Here is a 23,236-nt window from a genome sequence, read left to right on the forward strand (position 1 = left end):
CTGTCTGATAATCTGGGCTCATTCTTGAAAGTACAGCTTCACTGGGTGACCCCAATCTTTTTGTGTGGAGAAATAATCACCCTTGCCCCAAAGCCCTCGGGTTTCACCTGGGAGCCAGAGACTGGGATTGCTGAAAGCAGGAAGTTTCTGGTTTGTGAGTAAGGGGCATTGCTGTGGGTGTGCATCCTTGGTGGATGGGAATTCTAGCACATTGGGCGTGGGTAGGAATAATTTTGGTGATTAGTCTACTAAGGTATCAGGATTTCCCCACCTTTCCCAAGGTATGGATTAGGGAACTCCTACTTTCGCCCATTAAAATAAAAAGGCCCCATAGGAACGACAATATATAAAGGATCATTCGTACCTTGGTGGAGACAAGTTTCTCAGTGGCTTTCCTGAATTAGATTTCTCTATGGAGTAGGGAGAGATCCTGAGGTCTGTTGACCCCTGTGAGTAGGGACAGAACCCAACAAGAGGGAAAGAAACAAAAAGAAGAATGGCAGGGTAGTAACACAGAATTCGGCAGCTTCCTAGTACTGTGTCTGGTTTGGGGCTAGCAAATCCTGTCAGCTCTGTGCCCTCTCTGTTAGGACCATGCTGAAGTATTCCGTCCTTAGGACCGCCTTTGGGGACCAGAAATCCACAGCTTTTCCTCCTAGTAACCTAGCATTCTGGCCCAGGAGTAGGTCCAAGCAGGCCGAAGCCGTGGGCACAATAATCCCTCCACTTGGGACTCATCTCTTCACAATCAGTACAGCAGGAGCTTCATTGTGGCAGAGCCCCAAGCCATGGCAAGCTTAGGGGAGAGCTGTACCCGGAGTCTCATCGTGGGCTTTCCCTCAAGAGTTCCAAGGTAGAGATACCAGGCTGAGGTACTGGCAGCCAGAGAGGTCCTGGTCCAGCCACTGCCCCAGTCCACAACATCTCCACAGCCGCACGATGGCAGGGGGAGGCTCCTTGCTCCCTGTGTTCTAAACTGAACTGGGTCGGGGCTGTGCCTTAGCTCTATTAATAGCCCCCTAGCCCAGCCTGCTAGCCCCAAACCCGGATGCCAGAAGCTGTGAGTCAGCAGCTAAAAATAACGAGAGCAACTGCACCCAAACCCCAATGAGCAGCGCCCCTTGGCCCTCCACCCTCAAGTTTTTGTTAATCTCAGCCTCCAGTCCAGGACCTTACAGAGGTTAAGTGCGCCATAGCTGTCCAGTCCTCCTGGGAAGAGAGGAAGGATGGACGGTGGCAGGCTCAGGGCTGAGTGCTCAAGGCTAGGGACTAGGGGCAAAGGCTTGGGGCATTCCGGCAGAGAGTCTAGACTCTGAGGCTAGAGGACTGCAGCTGCGAGCCTGGGAGCTGAGAGGTGGAGGCTGCGGGGGTTGGAAACCCTGGATGTGGTCAGGGTCAGGTCGGAATGGGAGGGGAGGAAGAGGCTGCGGGGCTGCGAGGCTGAGCGACTGGGAGGGGACAGAAAAGTAGGGATGGGGGTGGGGGGGAGGTCCATGCTGAGAGGTGAGAGCCCGGCAGTACCTGGGCGCCCCAGAGCTGAGGCCGGCAGTCGGTCTGAGGGGCGGGATCGGGAACAGGGAAAACTACGGAAATGCAGCTTGAAAAGGTAGTGTGTGGAAGAGGCGGTCCAAGGCGGCGTGGACCCCCGAGAAGACTGGGACCAGGCAGCAGCCGCGGCGTGGGCTCCCGGCGCTCCTCCCACCTCCCAGCCCGTCGCACGCCGATGCCCCCGCCCACCGCGCCTGCTGCAGGCCAGGTATGTTGGCGTGGACGGCGGCCTGTGTGTCTATGTGCATGTGTGTGCATGGCGAGGGCGGGGTGGCGAGAAGGGAAGGGGCGGGGTCTGGGAGGAGGAGGGGGCGGGAACACAAATTCAAATTAGCTTCGGTCCATCCCGAGACCGGAAGTGGCCGTGGGGCCTCCTGGGAGTTGTAGTTCCAAGGCCTGCCCTGCAACCGAGGAGGGTCTTGTCCCTAGGTGCCAGTGCCGCCCCCGGTCCCAGGCTGGCGAGAGAGGAGGAATTGAGAATCGAACCTCCCGACCTCGTCAGACCCTTAGTTCGATTTCCCTTCGTGTGGAGCCATGAACCGGGGTGAATGTGGGTGCGGTGGGGACTGAAGAGTCAGCCAGAGCCCCCTCCTGTCCTTGTGTTTGCCTTAGCCCCTCCCGCACTTCTACCAGACTCCTTATCCTAGGCCAGCTCCGCGCTGGTCGTCTTAACTGTTTATCCCAGAGGCTCACGAGCAGCAAACATACCGGGGACTTTGCTCCTCGAGGGGAAGGTGGGCCCGGCAACCTGACCCTGCACGCAGCCCAGAGAAGCGAAAACTTGTGGAAATCGGACCATGCCCTCGGGGATGCCCTCCGGGATACGGAGTCAAGGACACAGGTCCCCAATGGGCACAAGAAACAGGTAGCATTCAGCAAATACGTCACGGGTGACGACGGCGCGGCCCTCCTCTTGGGGCAGGTGACCACAAGGTGGAGCTACAGCGCAACTCTGCACAGCGCGCCTGGGCCGCCCGGAACGCTCCCTGTGGCGGCTGCTCTCCTGCTTCCCACTTGCAGCCCTTCATTGCCCCAGGTGGACCTCTTGCCACCTCCAACCCACGATTCTCCCCATGATGACCCCTCAATGTCATGTCACATGCAACCCTAGATGGAAGGTGCATCCTCCACCCAGCCCCAGCGCTGAAAAGATTAGACTGTGCCAAATGGGCATTCAATTCACTGAATAACCGATTAACGGACAAGATTCAGGAACGAATGTGTCTTGAGGAAAAGACTGTGCACAGCAAAAAGCCACCTGTAGGCACAGAATTACATGGCTAGATGGGCTCTTTGGCCCCCAGCCTCTAGGCAGGAAATCAGATAAATTGCATATGTCAGGGGAGACAGTGAATGAAGCCAGGTCAATATCTCCATCATCTTATAGTTCTCCAGGAAAGGCCGTTTTGTCATCTCCTTCAGTCTGTTCCAAGCTGTCCCGTCCCTGACACCCTGTGCCTTCTACACAAGAACACGTGAACACAGATCAGAAACATTCTCTTGGCAATCTCCTCGTCTCTTCCTCTGTTCTAGTTTCATTTGGGGAGAAACTTCTGGTGACTCAATGTCTTCCTAACCACTTCAGGTCAAAATCCCAAGGGGAACAGATTCCATGGAAGCTTGGGGCATGCCACCATCTGGGCAGAGGGCCCTCATAGTTCAAAACCTCCTATTGGCAAAGTTCACCCCACGCCAACCCCACCAACATTCCACCTCGGCCATTCTCTCTTCCTCCTTGCTGTTGGCCAATGCAGACAGGCCTCAAACTTTGGCTGGTGGGGGTCCAGGACAGGGCGTTTACTCCATTATGAAAGCGTTGATCCTGGTCAGCAGCACTGCTGTTTCTAAGCCTGGGGAGAGGGGCATATAGGGAATGAGCAAGGGGAAGGCTAGAGGAGGAGAAAAATGAAGTGAGGGGACAAAGTTCTTACCGGCTCTCTCTCTCTTCTTAGCACATCTCCTACAGGGAGAAAAGCTTCTCATTATGAGTTCAGCCAGCTTCAAGCATGACCTTTTGACCCCGAGTTCCCCCAGACTGCCTTTCCCAAAAGGTTCAAGCCAATTGGATATATAAGGAAGGGTCTAAGAATCTCTGAGGAACCAAACAGACCAAACCCCAAGCCCCAGGCAGCATTTATGAATCTGAATCAGCCCTACCACCAGGACCCTAGGGAGAATAAAGACCCAGAAAGCTGGGGCACAAAACACTCACCGTTGGAGGAGGAAGGTCCACAAAAGCAGCAGGATGGAGACACAATTGGTAATGATCCACATCAGTAGGTAGGTTTGAGGGGACTATGGGAATAGAAAAAAGCCCCTGTCAGTGGCCAGAGCGACCCATATACAGACACAGGTAGTATATGGGGGGAGGAGGGGCAATAAGTAAGGAAGAGAGGGATAGGGTTAAGGAGAAGCAGGGATGGGAAAAGAGGAGGAGGGGTGACAGTCCCAGAGCCCTTACAATAAGCCAGACAGGGTAACGCATCTGCTGCAGCAGCTGGCAGTCATTGGTGGTGACCGAATCCACCCCTGCACACCAGAGTAGGGAGAAGAGCCAGGGCTTGTTCACTACAAATAGGTTCACCGAGACATTATCTTGGTGCAGTGCTCTGTGGAGGAGGGGAAGAAATAGGGAACATCCAGAATCATGGCGTTCCAGGCATGGGAGGGAGACAGCCCCTCTCTGTGCTTGAATCTCCAGTGTCACTTCCCCAGAGCCATCAGTTCTGCCTTTGCATAGCAGCCCCTGACCAACTCTGTCTCCTGGTGGATTCCACCTACAGGTCTTAGCTTTGCTGTCTGGGGCCACACAAATGTGTCTCTCCTCTTTGTCTCGTGACATCCCTTCAGAGGTCTGAGGGGCAGTGACCACATTCCCCTGAGTCTTCTCTTCTCCAGGCCCAACAGCCCCAGTCACTTCAACTGGGGCTGGGGACCTGGCTTATCATTCCCTTCCTCATAAAAACCTCTCTAATCTGACCTTACTCCAATTTACCTATGTTCCTTTTGAAGTTTGGAGCCTGCATCTGAAGGTGATATCCCGGGCAGGCTGGGACCAGCTTCGAGGAGAGCAAAACTCTTCCTGCCTTCTGGGCACTATGCCCATGTGAAGGCAGCCCAGGGTCAGGCTAGTTTTTGGCAGTGTCATTCATTATTCACAGTGTTCAATCAAAGCCCTGGTCTTTTTCACACATGCTCCTGCTAATGCCAGTGTCTCCCTCTCTTGTTTTTGTGCAGTTGAGCTTCTTTTGGACCCCAAATATAGGTCTTTGCATGTATCTCTGTTGCATTTCATCCTGGTACATTTGGCCCGTCATCTTGGAGTGCTTAGACCTTTCAGGGCCTCCATTTTCCCATCAGTGTTTTCATTACCAATTCATGCCTTTTGGAAACATGATCAGCAGTCGATGTTGACCAGGACAAGACTAAGGGGAGGGCCAAACCTGATATCGTGTCTCCTCCCATGGTGACAACTTGGGGAAAGTTCCTTGAAATACTTAATATGATAACTGGGCTATCTTTCAGTCCACATTTTTTTCTATCTGACCACAAGGATATTATAAGAGACCTTGGCAACTGCATGTTTGTAAGTCTATCATGTTTCCTGGCTGGGTCAGCTTCTGGGGCCCAGCTCACATCTGGGACTCTCGCCTCTCTCCCCTGGATCCATCCTCTCTTGCACCAATCTCTTTGGTGTAGAATGAAAGCTAAAATCCTTCTGGTGGCCTACAAGGTCCTACCCAATTTGGCCCCTGCCTACCTCTCCAGCCTTGCCTTCCCCTCGCTCACAAGGCTGCTGTTCCTGTTCTTCTGCAGCTCTTCCCATTGTCCTCTCTTTGTGACCTGTCAGGTCTCAGCCCAGACACCACCTCTTTAACCACTCTTCCTACTGTGACCCTCCCTAGCCCCTCTCTCCCAATCTCTACTACATCTTCCCAATTTTTTTGTCTTCAGATCACTTATCACTATCCAATATGCATATGTTTTGTGCAGTGGTTTGTTGTCTGTCTGTCTCACCCCCAAAGCCTGCAATAAACAGTGCCTGACACATAGCAGGTGTTCAATAAATATGTGTTGTATGAGTGAATGAATGAATGGCCTTTGCCTTCCCAGCCTCGGCTCTTCCCCACCATTAAGCCTCGTGTGATCCCCTCAGCTCCTTTCCTCTGGCACTCACTTGATATCCAACAGTGGCAGGTCTTGATAGGGGAGGTTGAGAAACTGGGGCCTCTCAGTGCTGTGGCCTCCCAGATGTCCATATATCTGGCGCATTTGGGGGGCCCGTTGTTGGACATATGCCCGATCTTCATCCGGTAGCCAGAGGACCTGTGGTTCAGGGTGGATAGGCATGAAGCTGGCGAAGGCCTAGGGATTCCGGGGGTGGGGACAGGGGCAGAGAGGTCTGACTGCGGATGGGCTGTATGCGCTGGGGTGGGGCCCTGGGGCGGGGGGAAGCCTCAGCATTATCATCATGGCCTAGGGAAGGCAGGGGAGAGGGGCACTAGGGAGCACTTGGGGTCCTGGCAACATCACCATGGCTTGGGGCACCCCTGAACTCAGCACAGTCTCCAGTGTCTGGTTCACAAAAGTGTCATGGTATGTATGGTTTCGTGGGGGGCGGCGCAGGTCAAACATGACAGAAAGGTTGTGGGCTTCAGCTTCTTTCAGTAGTTCTTTCAGGGCTGGCACTGTCTGATTCTCAGCGTCTTTCCGATCAGGGCCTGACAGCTGCTTAGCCCCCCAGAAGGGTCGCCTCTATAAGAAGAAGAAAATTGTTTCAAGACCAGAAGAAGCCTCCAGGCCATCCTCCCATCCTCATTATCTTCACTCATTACCCCCACTTGGTGTACAGCTTCGGCCCACTGCTGAGCCAGGGTTTTTCCTTTCTCCAAATTGTGGCCTTTTCTAGACCCTCTAATACCTTACTCTGGCCCCAACCTCCTATCCTCCCGGTTTCCTAACTTCCTCACTCTCACTACACTTGCCCTTGGGTCTCACGGAGACCTCTGGGATCTTGACCCATTGGTTTCCTCCCAATCCATCAGCCCCTTTCTGGCCACACCTACATCCCCTACCCATGGTCCATCCGCAGCTTGAACTACTTTTCCACAGCCCCGTCAACTCCTTTCCTGCCCCACAAATCCCAAACTCATTGAATTCTGCAATTGTCCGCCCCCCCCACCCCTAGAATCGGGGGGCAGAGCACACCACGTAGGCTGTTGGCACTGTAGTCCTATTTTTTTTTTTTTGGCGGTATGCGGGCCCCTCACTGTTGTGGCCTCTCCCGTTGCGGAGCACAGGCTCCAGACGCGCAGGCTCAGCAGCCATGGCTCACGGGCCCAGCCGCTCCGCGGCATGTGGGATCCTCCCGGACTGGGGCACGAACCCGTGTCCCCTGCATCGGCAGGCGGACTCTCAACCACTGCGCCACCAGGGAAGCCCTGTAGTCCTATTTTTTGCTCTCAGTGCCACTTAGCCATCCTTTTACTTTTTCTTGATTTGTTCCCTCTCCCATTCCTCCTGGTGGCTGTTCCAAACCTCTGCCACTCTCCTCTCCTCCCCTTGAAATCAACAGATGACCTTACCTCCTAGTCACTGGCATGGAGAAAGTGAGCTATCAACACTTATTAAATGTTTACTATGTGCCAGGCAGCATTAGAAGCACTTATGTGTATTAATTTATTTAGTCCTCCCGATAATCCTACAAGGTAGGTACTGTTATTATTCCCATTTTATAGTTGAGGAAAATGAAGCACAGAGACCCTAAGGAATGTTGCCTAGGCTCACACAGCTAGGAAGTGGTGAAGCCAAGATTCAAACTCAGACGTCCTTTACTCTTAAGCGCTCAGATATGTCTTAATCCCTCAGAATATGTATCCAACTGACAGGTTGGATTACGGGAGATTTTTCAATTTTAGGTTATTTCTCTGAAATTTTACTTTAAAAAAATTTTTTTTATAAGGAACTTGTATTACTTTGGTAATCAAGAAAAGAAAAACTAAACAAATTAATTATTCTTTTAAATAATTTCCATCACCTGCAGGATTGAAGTCCACACTTCTAGGCCTGGCATTCAAAGCCCCCGGAGACCAAGCCTCTGCTCCCCCGGCCCCCGGCCAGTCTCATCTCCCACGACTCCCATGCATTTTTGTCTCCCACTTCCACTGAGCCACTTTTTCATTGTCTTTTTTTTTTTTTTTTGGCCTTGCCGCGCGGCTTGCAGGATCTTAGTTCCTCAACCAGGAATCGAACCCGAGCCCAGGCAGTGAAAGCGCCAAATCCTAACCACTGGATCGCCAGGGAATTCCCACTGAGCCACTTTTTGTTCCCTGGAAAGGTTTCTTCATATTTCTGGGCTTTACACACACTCTTCCCTCTGACCAGAATTCCCGTTCCCTGCCTTGTCCATCTTAAAAACTACCCTCACTTCATATGCTGCTCAGGCATCCTCTCCTGTGAAACCACTCCTGATCCTCTCCTGTGCTCCCCCTGCCCAACAGTGACCTCTCTCTCCTCTCTACCCAGTAAAGACCTTGTTCTTGCTGGAGGTTTCATATTCTGATAGCCTGTTGCCTAGGTGCTTTCCTTACTAGGAGGGAATGACCTGAGTGCAGAGATTGTATACCTGTCGCCCAACACGGGGCTCAGCAGACGCTTATCAATGAATGAACTCCACCCCCGAGTGCCCCTGCCCATGGCTGCCTCTTCCAGAAGGCTGTCCTCACCTGTAGGAACCAGGCCCCGGCATTGAGTCTCTTCAGCTCAGTCCAGGAGAAGTTGCTACTGTGGCTGTTGACTCGGTGTGGGAACACAGTGGCCACATCTGTGGTCCTGGTCAGGCGCTCATCATGCATGAGGAAGGGGATCCCGTTGGAGCTGAAGGCACAAGGGGAGTCAGAGGGCCAAACTCTGGGGCATCATTTCCGGAGCGTCCCTGCTGTGTCCCTGGGTTCGGGAGGGGACCCCGGCTTCCCTCACCTGACCATCACATCGGTCTCAAACACAACAGCTCCACATTCAGCTGTCTTCCGCAGGGACATCAGGGTGTTCTCGGGGGCCAGCTGGGAAAGGTGAGGAGGTGGCAGGGAAGGGTGAGAGCCTGGGAACCCACAGGCCTGGTCACAGCAGCCTAGAGGAGCAGACCCTCCCTGCCCTGCCAGCATTCTGCCCAGCACTCACCATGGGGGCCCCTCGGTGTCCCATCAGCTCAGGCTTGGGGGGTAAGTCTTTGGATTCCATGATACAGGCTGAGGAGATGAATAGGGGCACCAGGTAGATGGCCAGGGCAACTCCAAAAAATAGGAGAAGTAGCAGAATCTTGGGACCTGTGGGGAGTGGGGGACAGGCTATAGAGAAAGGACAGTGGTGGGCCCTGGGGACAGAAAGCAGAGTGCAGGTGCAGGGAACGGAGCAGCAGGAGGCAGAAGCATTGATGGCCAGTGAGGGTGTGTGAGAGGGTAGAGTTGGCACCTCTTTGGTGGATACGGTAGAAGGTATCAGCCACAGGCCAGGCCAGGAGAGTGATGCCAGCAACTGCTCCAATATGAAGGAATGGGGCTGTGGCCTGTGGACAAGAGCTGTTGAGGAGGGCTCTTCTCCCTAGAAGCCCTCCCCTTCTCCCCCTAGGACCTGACTTTTGAAGTTGAGAGCTACCTGGAGTCTCGGGGCACCAGGGAGCAAGCTGTGTCCTGGGGTTGGCCACAGGCGAAGGTTTCCCCCGCTAAGCCCTGGATACCAGCCACTCACCTGCAGTGACAGACGTAAGCTATGCCACTCCTGCCGCCATTGGACCTCCAGTCCCACAAGGCCAGCGGCCACAAGAAGTATAATGAGGAGCAGCAGCACCTGGGGAACCAGGGATCTTCATGTCAACCTGGGCTTGTGGCTGCCTGGGCTGCCCCTCACTCTGAAAACAGGACCATTCTCTTCTCCTGACTCAACCACTGTCCTTCTTTCACTCAGCACATATTTACTGGGCTTCAGGTCCTGAGCTCGTGCCCAGGGATAGAAGAACTGGCTAAGTACCGGGCCCAGTGTACCCCTCTCCCGCTTGCTCCCATATGCCCACTCTACCTTGTGAGTGGTGTGCAGGCACAGAGGCTGGCCACAGAGCCGCAGGAACAGGGCCAGGAGCTGAGGGCAGAGGTGGTGGGAGTCATGAGGTGCCAAGAGAGGGGCTTCCCAGGCTGACACCTCCCTCCTCCCCTCCCCTCAGTGGCCAGGGTGAGAACGACAGGGTAGAGCTGAGCGGGAAGGAAGGGCTAAGGTTTGACCAGCTGCTCCGGGACCCACCAAGAGCAGGGATGCGTATGTGACCAGTAGAGAGATGACCAGCAGGAATGCCGGGGACCAGTCCATCCAGTGTCCCCAGTGCTGGAACAGGAATCTATGGGAGGGGAGAGGGAGGTGTCCGAGTGGGGGAAGGGCAGCGATAGTAGCCTGAGGGGAGCTGGGCTGGGTGGCTCTAGGATGGGGGCTAGAAGGGAGTGAGGGGAAGCCCTTCAGGGGGTCAGGGGCTCCACGGACTGGGGAGACTTCACGGAGGGGTTTTCAAGGAGGCTGGGTAGGGGGCAAGCCAGGCAGGGCTGGGGATGACCGAGCACCCTGGAGTCCCGAGGTGGGGAGTAGGTTGACATGTCTGCTGAGGAAGGGGGTCTGTGACACACTCATTGAAGTTGTGCAGGTCATTGAGAAGGATGAGCACGACGTACAGCCAGCCCAGGGAGAGGAGAAAGGTGAGGAAGAGCAGGCCAAACCAGATGCATTCGCACTGCAAAGGGGCAGGAGAGAAGCTCACAGCCCATCCCCACTTCAGCTCAGAGTCCCCAACAGAGGGCAGCTCAAGGGGGCTTCCTGCCAGGCATGGGGGTGCTCTGCTTTTGCAGGTAGCTCTTTCCATGTTTGAGGGGATTTTTGAGGGGATTTTCCTCCTGGGGAGAGAAAGCCCCTTCCTTCCCTATCCCCTCCCCTCCGCTGTCTCTGAACACACCTGGCCTTCTTATCCCCTCCGAGTGGCCTCTGCCTTGGACTTCTGCCCCCCCACCCCACCCCATCCGTACTTCACCTGGTTGGTTTGTGTCCTGTCTTTGGGGCATTTCTTCCAGTGGCAGCTATACAGGCAGTGGAGGCAGTGGGCCCAGACCGAGCAGCAGCCGGGAGACTCACCCATGGTGAGGGCCTGGGGGAAGGGACACTTGGCTATCAGGGACCCTGGCAGAAGGCAGATCCCAGCCTCCCTCCCAGTATATGTGAGGAGCCCCGGGAGGAGCAGAGGCCTGGGCCGCTGCTCAGCAACGGAGGTCACAGGGCAGGCCCCAAGTGCCAGATTGGATGAGGAGGTGAGCAAAGGGGACAGTTTCCGGGGTCTTTCTTTCCCTTTCATCTGCATATGTGGAAAGTCAGTGGGACACCCAGAGGTCTAGCCTCCTGGCAGGATATACACCCACTCTCTCCATCTCCTCCCCTTTCAACAGCATCCCTATCTGGGGATGGAGAGGTTGCCTGTGGTAGGGACTCAGGAGAAACTTCCCTGGGGGTGGGGCAAACACGGTTTAGCAAGTTGAGGCAGATCTGGCCAAACTTCAGGCGGCCCCGTGTTGAGGCTTCCACCATAGAAGCCAGGAGTAACCTGAAGGAGAGGCACCAGGACTGACCTGGGGCCGAGGGAGGCCTGGCTAGTGGCTATTTGGTTAGTTGCTATGGATACAGAGATTGCACACATTACAAAGCTCTGAACTGAAAGATTCTCTGTCTCCACCTCCCAGGGGCAAGGGGGTACTACCAATAAGAGGAAATCTTGAGGAGAACAGGTTGCCTGGGTCACTCCCTACCTTCTGAAGGAAACTTTTTCCTGCCTGCACACACCTGGAACGTCTAAGCCCTCTCACCCCAGTCCTGTCGTTTCTTGCCCAGTCATCCCCCAACCTCAGCCAGGAACCCAGTCCCCGCCTTTTCCTTCTCAGGGGCCCCACCCTCTGAGGGAACTTTGGTGAAAGTACAACAAATACAGGGCAAAGGTGTGTATGGGGCCTGTGGTTGTCTTTGGACCTTGTGCTTTGAGGTCAAGCTGAGTCCAAGCTGGCTTACTGATCCCCAGACTAGGCTGGGTGTGTGATTTTGATTCTACATGAGAAGGTGTGGGATTTGTGTCAGCATTTGTATGTGCATGCGCACTAGTGGCTGTCAGTAAAATGGGTTTCTAGGTGATTTGGAGTATGTAAAGGAGCCCCTGGATACACCCAAAGTGGGTGTGGTCTGAGGAACATGACCCCTTGCCTTGTCATCTGGGCTCCCCTGAAGCTGTGGAGTCTTTAGGGGTTGCACAGTGGCTGAAAGGAGGGTGTGGCCGCTCCTGAAACAGCCCTTCTTACCCTCTGCTTGCCTTGGGAAAGGAGGGTTGGGGTAGGAATGGAAGTTAGGGGGCTGAAGCTGGGGGGAGGGAAACCTCTCCCCACCCTGACACCCCTCCCAGGAAAAAGCCAACCCAGAGGGAGGTCCCCTGCCTCTTCCCATGCTGGGACCGAGTGGTTGTAGCCTGCCTCGGGCTCCAGCCGTACCTCGGGTACTGCCTCTGCACCCTGGACACTGCCGTCCAGGGTCCCACCTCCCTCCAGAAGCTGTCTGTAGGATAGGGTCAGGATCTGAGCAGCCAGAAAACTCCAGTCAGGGGAGCTGACCAGGGGTGCTGCTCAATCCCTGGGCCCAATCCCTGCCGGCAGGAGCCAGTCTCGGCCCTGCCACTCCCGCCTGTGGCCCCCAGCCTTCCCGAGCCCTCACACCTTTTCTCAGCAGCAGGTCCGCTCTGCTCTCTGCCCTCTGCTGTGCACTGCACTGTTTCCCAGGTCCTCTCCGAGTTGTCAGCCTCCTCCCTCTTCCAGGCTCAGCCCCCACCAGTCAAACAGGTGGCACTGTTGCCACCTACAGGAGGCTGTGCGGGTCCTCTCCCAAGGCCTGCAGCTGCTCTGTTGCCTGTGGTGTCCGTGCCTGGTCGGGTGGGAAGATGGGAGGGGGGAAGGGGGAGGGCGAGCAGATCTGCTGCTTTACTCGCTGTCGGTCAGGGGGCTTGGGGTGAGGAATTCCTTTGTGCAGCTTTCCCCATCCCTCTGTCCCTCCTCCTGTTCTCTTAGTCACTGCTGGGGCTTTGTCCCGGCTCAGGGAGGCGAGGGCTGAGGGCTGAGGGCGCGGGTGGGCGGGAAGCTGGGGGGAGGTGACCACACAACTTTGCAACTTGGCAGTGAGGAGAAGGGGCCCAGCCAGCCCCCTGGAAGGGGGTGTGTATGTGTGCGAGGAAGTCTAGCATCCAGTCTCAAGCTCCCTGGGAGGATAGCCTTAATTCATCAGCCTCCCTTCCCTCTTGGGATCTTGCTTCTGCTTCTGCAAGGTGCATCTAGAAGGGAACTCAGAATTGCATGCCACTTCTTGTTTCACCCAGTTTCTGGACCAGGGGTCTCCGTGGGCCTTATGGGACCTGGGTGGTACTAGCAGCCCTTCCCTTTCCCCCCTCACCCCAGAAAGGAGATGCTCATTCAAGATGTGCCGAGATTTGCATCTTTTTCACTGCTTTGACCCCAAGGCATCTACCGTCTCTTTCCAAGAATCATTTGAGGAGTGTATAGTGGTATGGTCACTGGCTTTTGGAAGATGAAAACACATAAAAGACACTTACCACACCATCAGCAGGGGAGGGATGGCCAGTAGGCCGTAGAGTTAGCTCAGTGCTAAAGCACAGGGCTCTGGGTGGGCCAGGGACTGGGGGCTGGCTTGATTGACCTTCCCTCTCAACCTTTTGGCTGAGGCAGTGGCTCGATGCCTGGGGGCTAGTGCAGTGTTGGTGGGAAAGAATGTCTTCTCTGGGGATAAGTTCATTTACCCCTCCCCCAAACGCACTGGATTTGGAGCAGTGAGAAGGAAGACCTGCTCTCTTAGGCCAAGAGCCTGCCCCCTCCTTCTCTGCCTTCCCATTGTATCCAGGCTCTAGTTGGCAATGGCAAAGGCTCCCTTGCTCCCTCGGCATTAAAATGCAAAGAGAAGCAAGGCTGCTTGCTGGCAGGAGGCCAGAAAGGGCTGCAGGGTCACCTAGTCCCGAAGGCTTCGCTCTAGGCAGGTTGTCCTTCAGTTTCCTTTGCTTGGACTCTGTTGGATTTTGGAGGAGTCTTGGCTTTCATGTGCTAAATTCTGGGGTGTACTTTGGGAGATTTGTTTGGGGCAGGGGGCTGGGATTCAGAATGCCTGGATATGACGCTCAGGGCTTGTGAACTCCTGAGAAGGCTGCAGGGCCAGGGCTGGCTCCCTTTTTGCCTTAAGCAGAGATGAAGAACCCAGATGCAGAGTGAGGAGTAAGCTGTGCCCATCCTCTTCCCTTTCAAAGGAGGAAGCAGGGTGTAAGTGTAGTCCTGTCCGGGGGCTGGGCAGCAGTACGATCCCATGCCCAGGTGACTCCAAATCAGGCCGCAGGCTGTCAGTAATGGCCATCACTGCCGATCTAGAGCCAGCTAAGAACTTTTGGTGTCAGACCTGGGTTCAAGTCCTACTAGCTCGATTACTCGTTAACTTTGTGACTTTAGTGAAGTGACTTAACATCTTTGTATCTCAGTTTTCTCATCTGCAAAATGAGACCTATTCACCTTGAACTTTTTTGTGAGGAGCAAATAAAATTGTGGCAAGCACATGGAGATGCTTGGTAAATATGGTCCCTTCCTCCTAAATCTGGAGGTCAGGCAGCCTCTACAGTGAAGGTCAGGCCACTGGCCTTGCTAGCATTATTCTAACCTCCTGAGATAACAGAGCAACATGAAGACACATGACTTGCTGCTCCATACTCCCCTCAGGGGATGAGGGCTGCTACAAGGCAGTGGGGCTTGGGCACTTGCACTGACTTTCCTTAATAGCGTTCCCAGGGGCGGAGGAACACAGGTTGAAATTGTATTTCTCCCGCTAGCACAGAAGACTCTTTCCAAACAGCAGATGGGCTAAGATTTATTTATTTACTTAACATTAACATTTAAAAAGATTTCATTTACCTCAGCAACTTGAAAGACAATTGATTGTACTATTAAAACACTTGAAATTTAGAGACAAGAAAGATCCCAGCGCCATTCTGGAGGTGGCGTGAAGATCTGTGCCGGGCCTCCAACCTAGGCTAGGCTCTGCCATGAAACTGAGATAACCTAAAGATAAGACAGCCTTGGTCTCAGTCCCACTGGGACACAGCCCTAACTGCTCATGAGTAAGAGACAGCTAGATTGTACTGAGGACTGGTTCCTCATGAGTCATCAGGAAGGTCAGTTGGTTCTGTCTTCAGCAGGTAGCTTAGCACCCTTCTGGAGAGGAGAGTAGTCGTCAGGGGCTCTGGACACGAAGTTGCCAACATCCAACAAAGGTTCCCTCTGGACACGAAGTTGCCAACATCCAACAAAGTTTCCCTCTTTTTCAGTAACGTGCTGTTCCTTTTTTCAACAGCAAGAAACCTGAAATCAAGAGGAATCATGAAAAAAAACCCCTTCTGGCTGCAACCTGAAGGCATCTCCCAAGCCAGACCGGGGCAGATATGATGAGTCCAACTTCAGTGGGCCTCTTCTTCAATGGGGGAGCAGCCAGAGAAGAAGCTGGTATTGCTGGCCAGAGCTCGTTTCTTTTTCTTCCCTGGAGCTTTATTTTCTTGGGATTCTGTTGCTACATGTTTTGACTCTGGGAGGCCAAGGGAGGAGGCACCTGGAGCCGTGTTGTTTAATAGCACCTGCTCCACATCACACATGTCTTTCAGGATCTAGGAAGGACAGAGACAGCTATATGACTAGATCTGGGGTAGGGACAGAGGCTCAGTGCAGCCTAGCCACTACAGATGTTTAGCACACTCCCAATGGTATGAGGTGACCCCCCAAATAGCTCTGTTGAAAAAACCAGACTCTAGCAGATGCCCGGTTCCCAGTTCCCAGTTCCCAGCAAGCTGATTGTACCTTTACCTCCTTTTCTCCCACAGCTCTCTGTCAGTGCTAATGCTGAGACGGACGCTAATACATTTGGAAACACCTGGCTTTTAGGCCACCTACCTTGCTGTTGGGAGTGGCACAGACAGGGTTAAAGAAGCTCAATCCTGGGGTCACCTCTGTGGGATCCTCCAGTTTGAAGGAGCCTTCAGAATCCCGAGTCCGCTCAACAGTGCCCAAGCTATCCTGAGAATCAGACAGGGATATTAGAAATTCAGCTACTAGGGTTACACAATCAGTCTGCTCCCCTTCAGCCAGTGAGGTACCAGCTCTGAGGGCCTCATCAGTCAGTGTAAGCAGGTCTTAGGGTGACCCTGCTTGGGGAGGTCATAGTGCTCAAAGGCAGCCTCTGAAGGCAAAAGACTGGGTAGGAGAGTAGCACAGGACACATCATGAGGCATGGTTTAAAACAAGGCTGAGCCTTGGTCATTTCTTTGATTAATCCTCTCCCCTCCCCAATCTATAATATACTTTTTAGCATTTCTACAGAGTGTTGCCTGTATTGGTCTTCCTTTCAGAGAGGAAGCTGAGGCCAAGAGAGAGAAGTTGCTTAGGTAACAAGGCTACTCTGTGGTAGAGCTTGGATTAGAATTATAGCCTGTTGTCATGGAAACTGAACTGGATTAAGAGTCAGGAAGCCTGAGGTCTAATCTTAGCTGCCATGACCAGCTGTATAATATCACACCCAGTCACTTAAGCTTATCTCTGGGCCTTAGTTTCCTTCTCTGTAAAATGGCAGTATTGGACTAGATCAGTGGTTTTCCAACTGAAATTCTAAGAGGAAACTCGATATATAAACAAGTAAAGAGCAAGTTGCTTTGGTTGGCACGGGGTCAAACTGACCTGGGCCACACTCCTCTGCCTGGAAGCACTTCCATGGAGCCACTATAGGACTCTAGAACCCAAATTGAGAAAAGCATGGACATAGAGAATCCTGAAGGTCCTTCTGCAATGCTACTTCTACAGTTCTTAGCCTGACCTCTAGCTTGCCACTTTAGTCCTCTAATGATTACCTACCTCAGAAGTTTTTTTAATGGACGACCCAGGGCAAAACTGCACCCATATAGATGGTTAAGAAATGCACGGTGAACTAGTCTTGCTAAAATTCCTGTGTATCACACAGAGAGCAGTAGGAATGAGCTTTTGCCGTGGGCACAGGTAGGCATAAGGCAAGTTCGGGCATCTGACCTGCTTGGTGCTGCACTTCTCAGTACACATTTTATTTCCTTGAGTCTGCTATCCCTGGGAGCAATGTAAGAACAATTACAGTTAACTTGGCTCAGAACAGTGAATATCAGAAAGACCAAGTTCCTGTGGGTCTTTTCCTAGAGCCATGGAATAGCTGGTTCCCATGGAGAAGGTCTAAGTAACTAATGTCTCAAGATGTTAGAAGGATTAACTTCCTTCCTGGAAACTGCTACCTCAGCACGTGGCCCTTACAATTCCAGCTAAGCCTCTGGACTAGTTTGATCCTGCGTGGCTGTATGCCTGTAAATGCTTGCTCTACTGTTCCTTGCTTGTGCCTTAGACACTGTACAGAAATTTTACAGCCAAGGCTAGGGGTGGGGAACTGCATATCTGGGAATCTCCTGGGAGAGGCTGTGGCTTCTGAAGGGGTTGTGTGGACAGGTTAGCAGCAAGGAAGAAGGACTGAGAAACGAAATGTCTTTTTCTGGTTGCAGAGGGAAGAAGGGTGGGAAGGGCTGTGCAGGAGACTGGCTTTCAGGAAGGAAGGCAGAAGAAAAGGACAGAAACTGCTGGGAGATCTGAAAGGATGGTGAGGGACGACAGCACCGATCCTACCTTGCCTTGCTGACGGTTCCTACACTTTGTGGGGTCACAGCTGCAGTCCACGCCACAGTCCAACTTCTGTCTCCTGCACCCGCACTGCTTGTTCCCACACCAGCCCTTGCAGGAACACTGCAAAGCAGGTTTGTAGAAAGACACATTACTGAGTCAGAAGACTAGGTTTGAAGTACCTTCCCTTCATTCTCAGGCCATTCTAGAAAAACTGGAAAGTACCATCAACTTTACTAAGCTTCTATCTCCTCAGTCCTCTCTTTAGTGAAACAATGATCACCAAGAACCCCCATAGGTTTTCTAAGAACAAGTCATGCCACACTTTTGGGATAGTATACTTGAAAGATGGATTGGATGGATACCATAATAATGCAGGGCAACTGACAAAGATCCTCATGGTGATTTTATGGCCAAAGTGAAGAACTATGAGATGAATGGGAGTAGAATTAGGCATATTTAAGGACTGAGTATAGTTGCTCAGTATCTTTAGATCTACCCAGCTGTACTTTCATCCAACTCACATTTCTACAGTTTGTTTAGTGTCAGCCTGGGCTTTGTCCTCAGCAGTTTAATCATTCAACATTTTAATAAATCACTGATGATATGAATACATTTACATTTACATTTGTATAGCACTTTACAGTTTCCGAGTACTTTCATATATAGAAATGCAAAATCTCATTTGAATCTCATAGCCAGTCTACAAGGTAGGCATATTTATCAGCTGTAACAACGACACAAAGCTGGAAGGATGATTAATATGTAAGATAATAGGATCACAATTCAAAAATATTTTGACTGGCTGGAATTATGGGCTGGAAGCAGACAGAAAAGTTATAACAGGGATAAATGTAAGTCTGGCACTAAGTTCCCCCAAATCAGCCATATAAATGTAATGTTGGGTGGGGGAGATCTGGCTTAAAAGTAGTTTGGTGCAGGGAATTCCCTGTCGGTCCAGTGGTTAGGACTCGGAGCTTGCACTGCCGATGGCCCAAGGGCCCAGGTTCAATCCCTGGTTGGGGAACTAAGATCCCACAAGCAAGAATGGAGTCCGCCTTTCCACAGAGCTGGAACTCCTGGCTTGGGGTCTCTTCCCTCCGCCGTCACTGAACTGCCCCAGAGCCTGAGCGGAGGGCGGCCTCACTGAGGCTGCCGGCTCTGGAGGGGCCCCAGCAGCCAAAGCCGCGACAGTCCCGGGGACCACGGGCCGGATCACTCATCCTGGGGTAAGCCAGCTGCCATGTCATGAGGACACTCAAGCAGCCCTAAGGAGAGATCCATGTGGCAAGGAACTGAGGCCTCCTACCTACAGCCACATGACCGTGTGGATGACAGGCTCTTGGTGCTCCAGCCAGGCATCAGGGCTGTGCCTCTGAGGTGGGAGAGCCAAGTTCAGGACACTGCTCCACAAGAGGCCTCCCAGCTCCACGTAATACCAAACGGCGAAAATCTCCCAGAGATCTCCATCTAAATGCCAAGACCCAGCTCCACTCAACGACCAGCAAGATACAGTGCTGGACACCCTATGCCAAACAACTAGCAAGACAGGAACACAACCCCATCCATTAGCAGAGAGGCTGCCTAAAATCATAAAAAGGCCACAGACATGCCAAAACACACCACTAGATGTGGACCTGCCTACCAGAAAGACAAGATTCAGCCTCATCCACCAGAACACAAGCACTAGTTGCCTCCACCAGGAAGCCTACACAACCCACTGGACTAACCTTAGCCACTGGGGACAGACACCAAAAACAACGGGAACTACGAACATGCAGCCTGCGAAAAGGAGACCCCAAACACAGTAAGTTAAGCAAAATGAGAAGACAGGGAGACACACAGCAGATGAAGGAGCAAGGCAAAAACCCACCAGACCTAACAAATAAAGAGGAAATAGGCAGTCTACCTGAAAAAGAATTCAGAATAATGATAGTAAAGATGATCCAAAATCTTGGAAATAGAATGGAGAAAATACGAGAAACATTTAACAAGGAGTGAGAAGAACTAAAGAACAAACAAACAGTGATGAGCAACACAATAAATAAAATTAAAAATTCTCTAGAAGGGATCAATAGCAGAATAACTGAGGGAGAAGAACGGATAAGTGACCTGGAAGATAAAATAGTGGAAATAACTACTGCAGAGCAGAATAAAGAAAAAAGAATGAAAAGAATTGAGGATGGTCTCAGAGACCTTTGGGACAACATTAAATGCACCAACATTCGAATTATAGGGGTCCCAGAAGAAGAAAAGAAAAAGAAAGGGACTGAGAAAATATTTCAAGAGATTATAGTTGAAAACTTCCCTAATATGGGAAAGGAAATAGTTAATCAAGTCCAGGAAGCACAGAGAGTCCCATACAGGATAAATCCAAGGAGAAACACGCCAAGACACATATTAATCAAACTGTCAAAAATTAAATACAGGGCTTCCCTGGTGGTGCAGTGGTTAAGAATCCACCTGCCAATGCAGGGGACATGGGTTCTAGCCCTGTTCTGGGAAGATCCCACATGCCGCTGAGCAACTAAGCCTGTGCGCCACAACTACAGAACCTGCGCTCTAGAGCCCGTGAGCCACAACTACTGAGCCCACGTGCTACAACTACTGAAGCCTGCGTGCCTAGAGCCCATGTTCCACAGCAAGAGAAGCCACCACAACGAGAGGCCTGTGTACTGCAACGAAGAGTAGCTCCTGCTTGCCATAACTAGAGAAAGCCCACTCACAGCAATGAAGACCTAACGCAGCCAAAATAAATAAAAAAATAAATTAATAAACAGTACTTCTTTAAAAAAAAAAGAAAATAAAATTAATTACAAAGAAAAAATATATTAAAAAAATTAAAAGCAGCAAGGGAAAAACAACAAAAAACACAAAGGGATTCTCCATAAGGTTAACAGATGATCTTTCAGCAGAAACTCTGCAAGCCAGAAGAGACTGGCAGGACATATTTAAACTGATGAAGGAGAAAAACCTACAACCAAGATTACTCTACCCAGCAAGGATCTCATTCAGATTTGACAGATAAATTAAAACCTTTACAGACAAGCAAAAGCTAAGAGAATTCAGCACCACCAAAACAGCTTTACAACAAATGCTAAAGGAACTTCTCTAGGCAGGAAACACAAGAGAAGGAAAAGACCTACAATAACAAACCCAAAACAATTAAGAAAATGGTAATAGGAACATACATATCGATAACTACCTTAAATGCAAATGGATTAAATGCTCCAACCAAAAGACATACACTGGCTGAATGGATACAAAAACAAGACCCATATATATGCTGTCTACAAGAGACCCACTTCCGACCTAGGAACACATACAGACTGAAAGTGAGGGGATGGAAAAAGATATTCGATGAAAATGGAAACCAAAAGAAAGCTGGAGTAGCAATTCTCCTATCAGACAAAATAGACTTTAAAATAAAGACTATTAGAAGAGACAAAGAAGGACACTACATAATGATCAAGGGATCGATCCAAGAAGAAGATATAACAATTGTAAATACTAATGCACCCAACACAGGAGCACCTCAATACATAAGGCAAATACTAACAGCCATAAAAGGGGAAATCGACAGTAACACATTCATAGTAGGGGACTTTAACACCCCACTTTCACCAATGGACAGATCATCCAAAATGAAAATAAATAAGGAAACACAAGCTTTAAGTGATACATTAAACAAGATGGACTTAATTGATATTTATAGGACATTCCATCCAAAAACAACAGAATACACATTCTTCTCAAGGGCTCATGGAACATTCTCCAGGACAGATCACATCTTGGGTCACAAATCAAGCCCTGGTAAATTTAAGAAAATTGAAATTGTATCAAGTATCTTTTCTGACCACAATGCTATGAGACTGGATATCAATTACAGGAAAACATCTGTAAAAAATACAAACACATGGAGGCTAAACAATACACTACTTAATAACCAAGAGATCACTGAAGAAATCAGAGGAAATCAAAAAATATGTAGAGGGCTTCCCTGGTGGCGCAGTGGTTGAGAATCTGCCTGCTAATGCAGGGGACACAGGTTTGAGCCCTGGTCTGGGAAGATCCCACATGCCATGGAGCAACTAGGCCCGTGAGCCACAACTACTGAGCCTGCACGTCTGGAGCCTGTGCCCCACAACAAGAGAGGCCACAATAGTGAGAGGCCTGCGCGCCGCGATGAAGAGTGGCCCCCGCTTACCACAACTAGAAAAAGCCCTCGCACAGAAACGAAGATCCAACACAGCCAAAAATACATAAATAAACAAAAACAAAACAACAAAAAAGACACACATAACTGAATATAATACATTCTTTTAAAAAAATACGTAGAAACAAATGACAATGAAAACACGACAACCCAAAACCTATGGGATGCAGCAAAAGCAGTTCTAAGAGGGAAGTTTATAGCAATACAATCCTACCTTAAGAAACAGGAAACATCTCGAATAAACAACCTAACCTTACATATAAAGCAATTAGAGAAAGAAGAACACAACAACCCCAAATTTAGCAGAAGGAAAGAAATTATAAAGATCAGATCAGAAATAGATGAAAAAGAAATGAAGGAAATGATAGCAAAGATTAATAAAACTAAAAGCTGGTTCTTTGAGAAGATAAACAAAACTGATAAACCATTAGCCAGACTCATCAAGAAAAAAAGGGAGAAGACTCAAATCAATAGAAATAGAAATGAAAAAGGAGAAGTAACAACGAACACTGCAGAAATACAAAAGATCATGAGAGATTACTACAAGCAACTATACGCCAATAAAATGGACAACCTGGAAGAAATGGATAAATTCTTAGAAATGCACAACCTGCCAAGACTGAATCAGGAAGAAATAGAAAATAAGAACAGACCAATCACAAGCACTGAAATTGAAACTGTGATTAAAAATCTCCCAACAAACAAAAGCCCAGGACCAGACGGCTTCACAGGCGAATTCTATCAAACATTCAGAGAAGAGCTAACACCTATCCTTCTTAAACTCTTCCAAAATATAGCAGAGGGAGGAACACTCCCAAACTCATTCTACGAGGCCACCATCACCTTGATACCAAAACCAGACAAGGATGTCACAAAGAAAGAAAACTACAGGCCAATATCACTGATGAACATAGATGCAAAAATCCTCAACAAAATACTAGCAAACAGAATCCAACAGCACATTAAAAGGATCATACACCATGATCAAGTGGGGTTTATTCCAGGAATGCAAGGATTCTTCAATATACGCAAATCAATCAATGTGATAAACTATATTAACAAATTGAAGGAGAAAAACGATACGATCATCTCAATAGATGCAGAGAAAGCTTTCGACAAAATTTAGCAACCATTTATGATAAAAACCCTGCAGAAAGTAGGCACAGAGGGAACTTTCCTCAACATAATAAAGGCCATATATGACAAACCCACAGCCAACATCGTCTTCAATGGTGAAAAACTGAAACCATTTCCACTAAGATCAGGAACAAGACAAGGTTGCCCACTCTCACCACTCTTATTCAACATAGTTTTGGAAGTTTTAGCCACAGCAATCAGAGAAGAGAAGGAAATAAAAGGAATCCATATCGGAATAGAAGAAGTAAAGCTGTCACTGTTTGCAGATGACATGATACTATACATAGAGAATCCTAAAGATGCTACCAGAAAACTACTAGAGCTAATCAATGAATTTGGTAAAGTTGCAGGATACAAAATTAATGCACGGAAATCTCTGGCATTCCTATACACTAACAACAAAAAATCTGAAAGTGAAATCAAGAAAACACTCCCATTTACCATTGCAACAAAAAGAATAAAATATCTAGGAATAAACCTACTTAAGGAGACAAAAGACCTGTTTGCAGAAAATTATAAGACACTGATGAAAGAAATTAAAGATGATACAAAC

General features: G+C 50.2%; 2 protein-coding genes across 2 annotated transcripts in view; both read right to left on the bottom strand.

The window, feature by feature from the left end:
- Positions 1 to 2,865: 2,865 nt before the first annotated feature.
- GDPD2 (glycerophosphodiester phosphodiesterase domain containing 2) lies at positions 2,866 to 12,399 on the bottom strand. Its single transcript, XM_030850523.2, has 16 exons — positions 12,327 to 12,399; positions 10,613 to 10,726; positions 10,215 to 10,318; positions 9,841 to 9,934; positions 9,622 to 9,681; positions 9,295 to 9,393; positions 9,019 to 9,112; positions 8,728 to 8,873; positions 8,527 to 8,609; positions 8,274 to 8,424; positions 6,082 to 6,303; positions 5,726 to 5,874; positions 4,010 to 4,157; positions 3,761 to 3,843; positions 3,480 to 3,508; positions 2,866 to 3,398 (listed from the first exon to the last, which is right to left on the bottom strand). The coding sequence occupies exons 2-16, from the start codon at positions 10,715 to 10,717 to the stop codon at positions 3,346 to 3,348; spliced, it is 1,620 nt and encodes a 539-aa protein (XP_030706383.1). The 5' UTR covers positions 10,718 to 10,726; positions 12,327 to 12,399; the 3' UTR covers positions 2,866 to 3,345.
- Positions 12,400 to 15,109: 2,710 nt separating this feature from the next.
- Positions 15,110 to 23,236, bottom strand: part of KIF4A (kinesin family member 4A) — a 126,489-nt gene continuing 118,362 nt past the window's right edge. Inside the window, exons 29-31 of the mRNA XM_030850531.2 lie at positions 17,337 to 17,453; positions 15,597 to 15,719; positions 15,110 to 15,313 (exon numbers count right to left, since the gene is read on the bottom strand). Coding sequence (XP_030706391.1) covers positions 15,110 to 15,313; positions 15,597 to 15,719; positions 17,337 to 17,453 — 444 coding nt within the window. The remainder of the gene's footprint in view (positions 15,314 to 15,596; positions 15,720 to 17,336; positions 17,454 to 23,236) is intronic.

This window comes from Globicephala melas, chromosome X (genome assembly GCF_963455315.2).
Source record: "Globicephala melas chromosome X, mGloMel1.2, whole genome shotgun sequence".
NCBI classification, from domain to species: Eukaryota; Metazoa; Chordata; class Mammalia; order Artiodactyla; family Delphinidae; genus Globicephala; species Globicephala melas.

Bases quoted from the DNA above. Each gene is read 5' to 3' on its own strand.
- GDPD2 (XM_030850523.2), bottom strand. From the start codon at position 10,717: ATGGGTGAGTCTCCCGGCTGCTGCTCGGTCTGGGCCCACTGCCTCCAC. The intron at 4,158-5,725 runs GTGAGTGCCAGA...CCTCCTCCACAG, and splicing joins CTGCCACTGTTGGATATCAA to AGCACTGCACCAAGATAATG. The intron at 3,844-4,009 runs GTAAGGGCTCTG...CTATTCCCATAG, and splicing joins GTTACCCTGTCTGGCTTATT to TCCCCTCAAACCTACCTACT.